General features: G+C 45.6%; 1 protein-coding gene across 1 annotated transcript in view; it reads right to left on the bottom strand.

Moving 5' to 3' along the window:
• Positions 1-12,586, bottom strand: part of KIRREL3 (kirre like nephrin family adhesion molecule 3) — a 370,228-nt gene that overhangs the window by 310,380 nt on the left and 47,262 nt on the right. The window contains exon 4 of the mRNA XM_056860874.1: positions 761-910. Coding sequence (XP_056716852.1) covers positions 761-910 — 150 coding nt within the window. The remainder of the gene's footprint in view (positions 1-760; positions 911-12,586) is intronic.

Below are 12,586 nucleotides of genomic sequence, written 5' to 3'. Positions count from 1 at the left end.
TGCCTACACAAACACATCAACTACATGTCATCTACTGTCTAGATCCCAAGCTGCTTCCTAGTTTCCAGAAGGCAACTGCCAGGGATTGAGCTAGAAGTGGGTTTTAGGCTGCTGACCTAAGGGGTATCAGGCACGAAACTGTGGAGTGTATAGGGTTGCCAGCCTCCTTGTGGGGCCTGGAGATCTTCCAGAGTTATAACTGATCCCCAGGCAACAGAGATCAGTTCCCTGGAGAAAATGGCTGCTTCGGAGGGTGGGTTTATTGCATTATACCCCACCGAGGTCCCTACCAGACTCCACCCTCCTCAGAGTCTACCCCTAAATCTCCAGGAATTTTCCAGCTTGGAGATGACAACCCCTAGGGCTGTGTGTATGTGTATGCCCCACCACTCAGTTCCAAACAAAGGAAAGAATTACAGGGAAATCAGCCAAATCAGCATGGAAGCTTCTTTTACACCAGTAAGCAACAGCTGAACACCTGGTGAGTGCTATATAAAAGCTTCAAAGTCAACCATGCTGCAGTCGCCTTGTTTGGGGGCTTCCTAGAGGCACCTGGCTGGCCACTGTGTGAACAGACTGCTGGACTTGATGGGCCTGGGTCTGATCCAGTATGGCCTTTCTTATGCTCTTAAACTTGTTATTCTGATTGTGTTGGCTGTGGCTTGCCTAGCCTATACTCTGTCATTTGCCTCTCTTCACCCAACCCCGTCCTCAACTGAACAAGAGGCAGGTCTGATAGCAACAGATCTAGAAGGCTTACTTGAGAGATCCCGGCCGACTCCAAGAGCAAGACCATCCTTAATCCACAGTACGATGCCGTTGTACTCCGGAATTGCACACAGCAGGGTCACAGGCTGCCCGGCAATCACTACCTGGTCCTGAGGCTGCTGGGTGAAAGAAGATGCTGGACCTGGGGAAAGAGACAAGAAGTAGCATCAGTGCTTATGTGCTAAATCCAAGAGCTTTCCCAAGCATCCCACTTTCAGGGAATCATTTCCACGTCAATTTGTCTGCTGAGGAACTCCTGGCAGAGGGGCCAGAGTTTGACAACACCTTCTTAGTTCATAAAGGGCACCGGAGCCCGATCTCATCAGATCTCAGAAGCTAAGCAGGATCGACCCTGGTCGGTATTTGGATGGGAGACCTCCAAGGAATACCAGGATCACAATGTGGAGGGAGGCAATGGCAAACCACCTCTAAATGCCTCTTGCCTTGAAAACACTATGAGATTGCCATAAGTCAGCTGCGACTTGATGGCACTTTCCACCAAAAGAAGAAGAAGAGGAGTTGGTTTTTATATGTCGACTTTCTCTACCACTTAAGGCAGAATCAAACCGGCTTACAATCACCTTCCCCTCCCCACAACAGACACCCTGTGAGGTAGGTGAGGGTCAGACAGCTCTAAGAGAACTGTGACTGGCCCAAGGTCATCCAGCTGGCTTCATGTAGAGGAGTGGGGAAACCCACCCGGTTCGCCCAGATTAGCATCCGTCGCTCATGTGGAGGAGTGGGGAATCAAACCCGGTTCTCCAGATCAGAGTTTGCCGCTCTAAAACCACTGCTCTTAACCACTACACCATGCCAGCTCTCCAGAGCTGGTATTGGAAGTCTGAATGACCACCAGAAGGGCCCAGTCAATCCTTGACTGCTAGGACACAAGGATGTAGCACTGATCCCTGACCATTGGAGCTTGAGGGAGTATGAAGGTGTTGCGAGTTATGTTCTTTTTCTGTGCGCTTACAAATGTTTACATGTATGGGTGTGTGCACAAGGGTTCCACAGAAGGTAATTTTGCTCATAGCTCCCCCAAACCTGGAGTCAGACCTGCATCAGCAAAGCTTTTGTGAGCTTTGCCATTACCCCGCAAAGTTGACCCCTACAATGCACCCCACACTCTGCAGAGGAAAGGAAGGCATCTTTTAGTGGACATCAGTGCATCTGCCTTTCTGAGAAGCTTATCTGACATATCTCATCTTCTCGTCAAGAACCCCTTAACAAGCTTTTCAGACTTCCAAGGAATCCCTAGGAACACTGTTTGAAAATCCTCAACTTGAAGGACTGGATTGTAGCTTTTTTTAAAAAAAAACACCACTTTGCTCTCTTTGTCTCAGTCAAAGGCCAGAGCAATTAATATCAAGGCGCCAGTTCTACAAATCAAAACAAAATAGAATTCCAGAATACAGTAGAAGAATATCAGTTACCTTTCTTGGTCAGACCAATAGCCAAGTCTGCATGTAGTCGAGTAATCAGTGTGATATAATGCCATAGATAGAGTCTACCCTCCAAAGCAGCCATTTTCTCCAGGGGAACTGATCTCCATAGTTCCTGGAGATGTCCTGTCCCACCTGGATAATAGTCATAGCCAGACAGAACTGAGCACTTTAGAGTCTCTCTCCCCGCCCGCCCCCCCAACAAACAACAACTAGGCTAGCTATCCTTTTGCTATCTAGGGCTAGGAGTAAAAAGCAGAAATTCATGTTTTGGCATTTTCAGAAATCAAAGCCTTGATAAGACTGAGGCACTAAAAATTGAAGGTCTGCTGAGCATTGCAATGTTCCAGATGTTTTGCCCAACCTGTGCAAGCCCCTCACACGTCACTGAGCATCACCAAATTATTCAGTTTCCCAGCAATTCCACACAATGTGCACTGAATTAGCCCAGTTGCCACAGCTATCTGATCATTCCTCTTACTTCAGAAACTATCATTGGTGTTAATGCTGATCTCTCTCTTCTTTTGAAAGGTTCAGATCCATCAGGAATTCTTTTTTTAGAAGGCAGACCTCGTATTCATTTATCTTTTTATGCACTTTCTCTGAAATGGAAGAGGTACAGCCTATCCATTTGTACCCTGCCCTTCCTCCAAAGAACAACGTGCACAGTTCTCCCACCTGCTGGTTCATCCTTGCAATAACCTCGGGAGGTTGGTAGGGTTGCCAGCCTCCAAGTGGAGGCTGGAGACCTCCCAGAATTACAACCGATCTCCAGACTACAGAGATCAGTTTCCCTATAAAAAATGGTAGCTTCTGGGGATGGACTCTGTGGCATTGTGCTCAATTGAAGTGCCTCCCCTTCCCTAACCTGACCCTCTCCATCCTCCTATTTACAGGAATTTCACAACCCAGAGTTGGCAACCCTAGAGATCAACAAGGTTGAGAAAAAATAACTAGCCCAAAGTCACTCAATGAATACTATGAAAGAATGGGGATTTTAACTCAGTGGAGTGGAGCCAGAGGAGGGAAGGGTTGGGGGAGGGATGGGACTTCAGTAGGGTAAAATGCCATAGGCCATTTACGCAGGGTCAATTTTGATGCTCGCTTAAAGCTCTTTTTTAAAAAGTGACCCTTAAAATACCTATTCACAGTACCGACGCAGAAGGAGAAATTCCACCCCCCCCACTCGCCTGCTCTTTCGTTCCTTCCATTAGCAACCGCCGTTTGCATAGCTAACGCGCGGCTATGATTTTGCATGCTTCCTTGAGGGGATTCTTCGAGGCGGGAGTGGAGCAAACACAAAAAGGTTGCGTTAAAGGGGTTCTTAAAAAATGCAAAGCAGGTATGTGCCGGCTTCGCAGTCACTTCCTGAATGATGGTTCAGTGTGAAAAACTAAAAAAAAAAATAAGTGGGGCAATTCAGTCTGGAACGCGCTGCTAATTACCAAGCATGAATGGCCATAGAGTCCACTTTCCAAAGTGACCTTTTTCTCCAGGGGAACTGATCTCTGTCGCCTGGAGATCAGTTGTAATAGCGGGAGATCTCCAGCCACCACCTGGAGGTTGGCAACCCTAGTGGCACAGCACTTGATGTTGGTCTTCCCTAAATGATGGGCCTTCGCCAAACCTGCTCACAAGTAACATTTGAAACTCAGTTCCACTTGGCAATTATATAGAAGCTGGGGAAAGGGCTGCTGTTCAGCCTCTCTCTCCAGCCCCCTTGATGCCCTGGCTGTTGCCATTTTCTTCTTCAGGGAGCCTGTGGGTATAGCCATCATCCTAGAAGGATGTCTATATTATTACAAAAGAACAGACGTCAGTATTTCAGATACGATAATTGTGTGCTGCCGAGAGCTGAATATGTCAACGTGTCACCTAAAAGCATCCTTAACTTTGACAGAAAAGCAGATTAGGGTCCTATTTAAGTGTTAAAAGTTTCTTTTCTAAATCCCCTTGGCTAGTTTTGAATTAAGAGAAAGCGATGCAGCGGGGGAAGCGTCAATTTTCAGCTTTAAATGAAAAGTTCACAGGATAGAAGTCCTATTCATAAATAAATCCCCCATTGAAGGAATAAAAGCTCAGCATGGGGCTAGTCCTCCTTGAGGAAGAGCCAGGCAGCTGAAGTGGAAAGGGAGAGGCAACAATTATAAATCCCACAGTTAAAAGCAAACAGAATGTACCCTTTGAGCATGCTCGGTTGGCATCTGCTGCGCTTTCAGCAGACTAATGAGGCCTCACCCCATTCGACGGCATCACCAGGGGGGCAAGCGAGACAGCACATTTTTTTTACACGTGCCAGCTTATAGGCACTGCTGCTGCTGGGATAATATGCATGAGGGATGCGGTAAGTGGCTCATTAAGCAACTTGAGAGCATCCCTTTGTGCCTATGGATGAATGTGAAAACTGCTCAATTACCACGAAGAGAGCCACCCCTACTGTCTAATATTCGAGGCCCCCCAATTGTCTCTCAAATGCAGGCAAGGGCCTTTCTCTCTTTCTCATTCCCCAATACACAGCTGAGAACCCATTGTGGAATTAAGCCACAGAGAACTCATTTGCAACCACGGTTTAAGCAATCGTCTTCCCTTTCTTTCCACGTTCATAATGTAATTTACCAACGTTTGAAAGAGCTACTGCAGAATTAAGAAGACAAGCAGGGAACAATGACCTGGGATCAACATCCATGTCTGCATATATCCAGTTGCACGAGACTTGAATTGGGCCCCAGGTGCTTGAGCATTCATGGGATCTGAAGGCTGTACTTAAAAGTGTGTAGTGCACTTACGACTTGCCATCTTTATTCCAGAAGGATTGCCATCCTCCAAGTAAGACCTGACGTTCTCCTGGAATTACAACTGATCTCAAGACTACAGCAATAAGGTATCCCTGGAGGAAATAGCAGTTTTAGAGGGTGGATTCTATGGTATATCATAGCGATCATTTCCCTATTGATTAGGGTTGCCAACCTTCAGGTACTAGAAGATCTCCTGCTATTACAACTGATCTCCAGCCAATCGAGATCAGTTCGCCTGGAGAAAATGGCAGCTTTGGCAATTGGACTCTATGGCATTGAAGTCCCTCCCCTCCCCAAACCCCACCCTCCTCAGGCTCCACCCAAAAAACCTCCCCCCAGTGGCAAAGAGCAACCTGGCAACCCTACTATTGATCTCCCTCCCTGTCCTAAACTCCACCCTCCCTAGGTACTATCGGCAAATCTCTAGGAATTTCCCAAGCCAGAGCTGACAACTGTATCAGTCTCCTGCAGCAAAATTAAACAGAAGCCCAATGGACTTCCAGGTAATACTGTTGTTGGTATAAAGGTTACTGCTCTACAAAACAACTTCAGAGGGAGAGTCCAATACAAAAATGATAAATTAGGATTCATCAAGCAATTTGACACTATCTCCCCCCACCCCCAGTGATGAACAAGGTTTCCATCACTCATATGAATGCTAACAGCTCAACATAACCCACCCTTTATGGAGGTTAATTAGTTCTTATTACGTTTCACCTTCTTTGTTTACATCTGATTTTACGTCAATCCTACTCTGCCCATCTATCAACTGTTAGGACTGTTCCTCATCCATTCTGAATGGATTGAATTGAGTTATCTTTATTGTTTCAAACTGTCCTCTCTTTGTAATACCCCCCACAATCTTTCTGTTGCTTGTAACTAAGGTTGCCAACCTCCAGGTAATAGCTGGAGATCTCCTGCTATTACAACTGATCTCCAGATGATAGAGATCAGACCTGCAGAAAATGGCTGCTTTGGCCATTGGACTCTATGGCACTGAAGTCCCTCCCCTCCACATGCCCCGTTCTCCTGAGGCTCCGCCCCAAAACCTCCCACCGGTGGCGAAGAAGGACCTGGCAAACCTACTTGTAACTTTAAGTATAAATACAACCGTTGTGGAAGTGCGCTTCACGCATCTGAAGAAGTGAGCTCTGATGAAAGTTTATGCTGGAGTAAATCTTGTTAATCTTTAAGGTTTCACTGGACTTCCGCATAAGCATCCTGCTTTCACAAAGCTCAAAGCAGTGTATGCTAGGTTCTTTGGAGGTCCCCCATCCAAGCACTGATGTAGCTTCAGCAAGCCAGCTACAGCATTGTCTTCCCAACCATAGATGCAACCAACCAGCTAGATTCCAGTCCAGTAGCACCTTAGAGACCAACAAGATTTTCGGGCTATAAGCTTTCCAGAGTGAAAAGGTCCCTTTGACAGATACCTGACAAAGGGAGCGTTGACTCTCAAAGGCTTATATCCCCCCCTCAATCTTGTTTTGTCTCTAAGGTGCTATTGGACTCGAATCTAGCTATTCTACTGCAGACCATCACGGCTTCCTTCTGAAACACAGATTCAACTGATGGGTCTAAAATGGGTTGCATCTGCAGCACAGCAACTTCTTTCCCCCCTTTTTGGTTATTTCGTTTTTTGTAAAAATGGGACCATGAGAGAATAATTAGCAATAAAAGAAGAGTCAAACAGAGTGTGCGTCCAATCCCTATATATTGTGCTATTGTTGTAGAACAGCTATTGTTGGCAACTGAATTTTCCTGTGTGGACATGAGAATCCACTTGCAAATGATTGCTATAGTGTCATAAACAGATACTTTGGAGAGGTGGCACAGAAATTTTCTAAATAAATAAATGATTATTCAAATGCCGATAAATCCAGAGAGAGGGGGAGAGAATAGAGTAGAGTAGAATAGAGTAGAGTAGAGTAGAGTAGAGTAGAGTAGGAAGGGACCATACAGGCCATCTAGTCCAACCCCTGCTCAATGCAGGGTCAGCATCCTGCCCTCGTCTAAGTGGCAGCCTTTCAAATACTTGAAGAGAGCTTCACACAAACACACATAATATATATATGCATCCCGTGTTACAGTTTGGGACTCAAAGAGTTAGCAAAGGTTAAAAAGCACAGACCCTTTTGTCTCTTTCCAGCCAGGGCTTGGACCCCAATTTACTAGGCAAAAAATGCACATTGCTACTTATAAGTAAAGCATATTCTTCTGACTGCTGAGCTGGACACAGCCACCTCTGGTATAACGAAATAACAGATGAGAAAGCTTTCAGGTTCCAACCTCACAATTATTAGCATTCCTGTCCCCCCCCCCCCAACAATTCAAAACACTGGGAACCATCTCATTCCAGTCACAGCATGTGGTGTTCTTAATGCAATGTATTAAGGACCAGGGCCCCCTCTGCCAAGAACTATGTGAGTGAAACCAAACAGTCCTTGAAATTGTGAATGAGTTCAAATAGGGGGAAAAAAACGATTACGGAGATGAACAACCTTTCATCCATGTGTGAACCTTACTCCCAATGTGACCACTCCATCTCTGACTTCTTTGTCCTTGTCCTGAAAGGAAACTTGTTTCACGCCTTTAAAAGATGTATCTGGGAATTGAAATCTATAGAAGTCTTGGCTCCCCGATCAGCCATAATAGCCCATGACCCATTGCTGATTAAACTACTTCCCCAAATTGTTCAATGAGCTAAAAAAGAAAATTGAGTGATGTGATAACTTTTATGCAACTATGGGGGTGTTGCTAAAAAAGAAGAGAGCTTTTCAAGTTTCTTATGGCACTTCATCAGGTGACATTAGAATATTGTCTACCTAGACAAAGTGAAGTGTTGAAATGCATTTTCACTTTTCCAGCTGGACACGAAGCTGCCTTATTACTGAGTCAGACCTATCTGCGAGTCTATGAAAACCTACCCTGAGTATATCAAGTTCATTGTTGTCTACGCAGACTGGTAGCAGCACTCCAAAGTATTAGTGTGCAAAAAAAAAAAAAAAAAAGGTAAAATTTGGGTTTGGGTTTATTGGGCCAGATTTTTTTCAAGAAACCCAAAAATAAGCCGAATTCCCATACTGATAATTATGGGATTCGGTTTATTTTTGGGTTTCCCCAAAAAAATCGGCCCTGGGAGGCATTTTTTGAGGTAGAGCGCCCAAACTTGCAGGGCAGCTTGCAGCGACTGTCCTTGCAAGAACCCCCAAGTTTGGTAAAGATTGGGTTGGGGGGTCTGAAGTTATGGGGTCTGGAAGATGTTGCCCCTCCCACCTCCATACAGAAGCAGGAAGGTAAGAGTCAGATTCTCTGTTTGCTAATCGGCTAATGCTTGTCTATGAAAGAGGGAGGAGGCGACCTCTCCAGAGCCCATAACACTTGACTCCCCTGACCCAATCTTCACCAAACTTTGGGGTTTGTGCAAGGAGAGTCCCTGAAAGCTACCCTGAAAATATGGGACCTTTACCCCAAAAAATGCCCCACAGGAGCTTCACAAAAAATCCCCTTTGTTTTCTATTGTGGGAATTTTCCATTAGCCAACTTCCACAGGATTGCGTCTATATAGCAAAATCACCTTCCCTTCCCCTCCCCACAACAGACACCCTGTGAGGTAGGTGGGGCTGAGAGAGCTCTAAGAGCTGTGACTAGCCCAAGGTCACCTAACCAGCTTCGTGTGGAGGAGAGGGGAAACAAATCCAGTTCACCAGATTAGCCTCCACCGCTCATGTGGAGGTGCAGGGAATCAAACCCAGTTCTCCAGATCAGAGTCCACCACTCCAAACCACTGTTCTTAACCACTGTACCACACTGACAATACTAACCTTGATAGATCAATCTTCTGATTCAGTATAATGTAGCTTCTTGTGTTCATGAGGAATCTGAGTTTTAAGGCACCAGTAATGGTAGAAGTGGGATGTATTCAGATCCCCTTCCTACTACTGACAGGTGAGAAACCCACTAAAACAACAACCTATGTCACAGAAGGCATCACTTTAGGAAGTAAAATTAGGAATGTCCCATGGAAAATAATTTTTAGGTGTACCCAGAAGGCTCTTGGGATCTGGCAGATAAATTCAACATTCATTTTTACACATAAATGGTTCTTCTCTTCCTTCTTTCCAAATAATTACAGGATTATTTGCTGGGAGATATGTTTAGCATGGCAACATTAGCATGTTAACTAAAAAGCATATACATGACCATGCATAATCAGCTGTGGCAATATGTGGATAAAAATCAATGATCTAACCATGCAGAAATATTAGAAAGTGATTGAGACAGGAAATGTTCATCAAATTACTTGCAAGTCTATTTAGTCAAAGGAGAGTGACTATACAGTGTGGGTACTATGAAACAGACTTCTTCAGGACATACTTTATGGGTGGCTTTGAGCATGGTATGGCTGGAAGGCATGTGATACAGCAAGCTTCCATAAGCTACCCAGGCAAAGAATATGGCCTGTGCTTGGGTGGGAGACCTGTTGGGAATCCTATCTATGACACCCTGAATTCCTTTATGGAAGAAAGGGAGGCCACACCAGTGGAAGAAGAGAAGAGAGAGAAGAAGAAGAGTAGGTTTTTATATGCCAACTTTCTCTACCACTTAAAGAACAATCAAACTAGCTTACAATCACCTTCCCTTCCCCTCTCCACAACAAACACCCTGTGAAGTAGGTGGGGCTGAGAGAGCTCTAAGAGATCTATGACTAGCCCAAGGTCACCCAGCTGGCTTCATGTGTAGGAGTGGGGAAACCAACCCAGTTCACCAGATTAGCCTCCACCGCTCATGTGGAGGAGTGGGGAATGCAACCTGGTTCTCCAGATCAGAGTCTACTGCTCCAAACCACATCTCTTAACAACTACACCATGCTGGAAGGCCTTTGCCTCTATTCCGTTCTTGTTGGCCCTCCAGGGCAACTGGTGGGCCACTGTTTGAAATCAGATGTTGGATTAATGGACCACTGGTCTGATCCAGCAGGGCTGTTCTTATGATCTCAAGCACCATGGGTAGGGAAAAGCCTTCCTCTGCACTGGAAAGCCTTCGCCAGTCAAAGCAGACAGTACCAAGCTAGATCTAACTCAGCACAAGGCAGTTTCATATGTTCATTTGGGGTTCTTTATCATCCTTTGCCATCAGTGGGATCCAGCTGCGTGTGGGTTACAGCCAATCCATTCACTTCAACTGGCAACTGTCCTCTGCTCTTACCAATTCCCTACAGCTTTACATTTCAATAAGGCTAGACCAGGACAGTTGTCAGAGGTAAGTTGCCTCAAGGAGTTCATAAGATTGTGTGAGGTTTCCTTAAGGAAAAAAAATCAGGGACAATGCAAAAAGCATGCTCTGCTACTGGCGGCCTCCAGAGGAGAGCATGCTTTTATTTGAGAATATTGTAAAGATCAGAGCTGAGAACCCAGGGCCATCAAAACACACCTCTTTGACCGTTCCTAAACTCCCTTTGGTCCTGGGAGGAAGATTAGTTGCAAACAGCGCTCACATTTTCATGACCTGATGAGATTCCAGTTCAGTCTCCAAGGAGTCTCATTAAAAATCAAACTGGCCTTGAAGGTTGCTAGGAACACTTTTTACTCTGATTTTAAAACTTCACCAATTTAATTTCAAGACAAGTCTAATCGGCAGCTACATCCCCCCCACACGTACACCCAATATTGCCCTAGGTTTTTGAGCTACAGTGTAACAGGGGAGGGGGGGAACCCATTAAGTTCCATAAATACAGAGAGAAAGGGGAAATGGGAGGAGGGACCTTGGAAATGATTGTTTTGCTATTCCTCCCCTATGTTCCTCCGAAGTAAAATTTCACAGCCTGCGCCTCGGTTCTCAACAATTCCCAAGGCAGCTCAGTGGAAGACGGACAATGTCGCAGCACAGCAATAACTGGGAAGGAAAAGAGAGATTGTTTTATCTGCAAGAATTATCAGGTTGTCAGCTGGGAGCCGCACCAGCCGTAATGAGAAAGCGGCAACGCAAAGTGGCGTCTGTGCCCTCCGAAAATGTCCATTAAGTGGGGACTTCATTTGGTAATTGCTGTTGGAAGGGAAAAACTTTTTAAGGGCTTTGTTTCTTTGTTTTAGAGAGCAGTTGATGTGCCGTGGAAATTTAAAGTGAGAACGGGCCGGGGGGAGGTGTCTTCCCCGCTTCCTTTATATTTCCTTGTCCCTACGCTTGCGGGAACGATGAACAGGCACACAAAGCAGATCTGTGCTGAGGTCCCATCAGTGCTGAGGTACTCAGCGTGGATAAAAAATGTAGTGGTAGGATGGGCTGTCAAATACGCATGCCTGGCCCGTGGTTTAATCTTGGTATGCAATAAATGCTTACATTACTAAGGAACAGCCAAGGAACTAAGGAACTAAGGAACATAAGCAGAAGAATGAGGTGGGAATAGGCTTGTCAGTTCTTGGTGGTGGTGGTGGTTGTGGTGGTGGTGGTGGAGGAAAGTGCCGTCAAGTCACAGCTGACTTATGGTGACCCCGTAGGGTTTTCAAGGCAACAGATGCTCATAGGTGGCTTGCCATTGCCTGCCTCTGCATAGAGACCCTGGTATTCCTTGGTGGTCTCCCATCCAAATACTAACCAGGGCTGACTTTGTTTAGCTTCCAAGATCTGAAAGTGCTCTGTCTGGCTATGGGCAAGTCCTTCTACTCTTGTTGACTGGACAAGAGAGGCACTGTGAGGAAGCCAAGAGAAAAGAGAATAGGCTAGGTTTCTGGAAACGGTGGCCTTTCATCTGGGTAAAAGACCCTGCCCTCCCAATATGGTTGCCAGATCCCCCCGGCCACCAGCGGGGGATGGAGGAGTAGGGTTACCAGATCCATGCTGGGAAACTCCTGGAGATTTGGGGATGGAGCCTGGGGAAGACAAGGACCTCAGTGGGGTACAATGTCATTGGGTCCACCTTGCAGAGCCTTCATTTTCTCCAGGGGAACTGATCTCTATAGTCTGGAGATGAGCTGTAATTCCAGGGGATCCCTAGGTCCCACCTGGAGGTTGGCATCCCTAGCATCAGGCAGTCCCCTTACAGGACAAACAACTCTTCCCTCTTCCTCCCTCCCGCTCTCTGTCTCATTGGCTATTTATTCACGGCCAATTTTGATGCTCGCTCAAAGCTCTTTTTTAAAATGGGGTTTTAAAAATGCCTATTCACGGTCCCGATGCAAAAGGAGAAATTCCACCCCCACCATTCGCCTGCTCCTTTGTCCCTGTTTGCATAGTCATTCGCATGTGCATAGCTAACACACTACTGTAGTTTTGCATGGTTCCTTGAGGAGGATTCTTCACAGCAAACACCAAAGATTGTGTTAAGCGGGCTCTTTAGTAATGCGAAGCAGGTATGCGCTGGCTTCGCAGTCACTTCCGAAATGACAGTTAAGCATGTAAAATTCAAATAAATAAATAAATAAATAAATAAATAAATAAATAAATAAATAAATATGCGGGCAATTCAGCCTGGAATGCGCTGCTAATTACTATGAATAAATGGCCTCTCTCTCTCTCTCTCTCTCTCTCTCTCACTGCAACAGGAGGGATTGAATTATCATACCTGTTGCAAAGATGGTTTAG

Source organism: Euleptes europaea, chromosome 14, assembly GCF_029931775.1.
Source record: "Euleptes europaea isolate rEulEur1 chromosome 14, rEulEur1.hap1, whole genome shotgun sequence".
In the NCBI taxonomy this organism is placed as follows: Eukaryota; Metazoa; Chordata; class Lepidosauria; order Squamata; family Sphaerodactylidae; genus Euleptes; species Euleptes europaea.
This window is presented reverse-complemented; position numbering and strand designations above follow the sequence as displayed.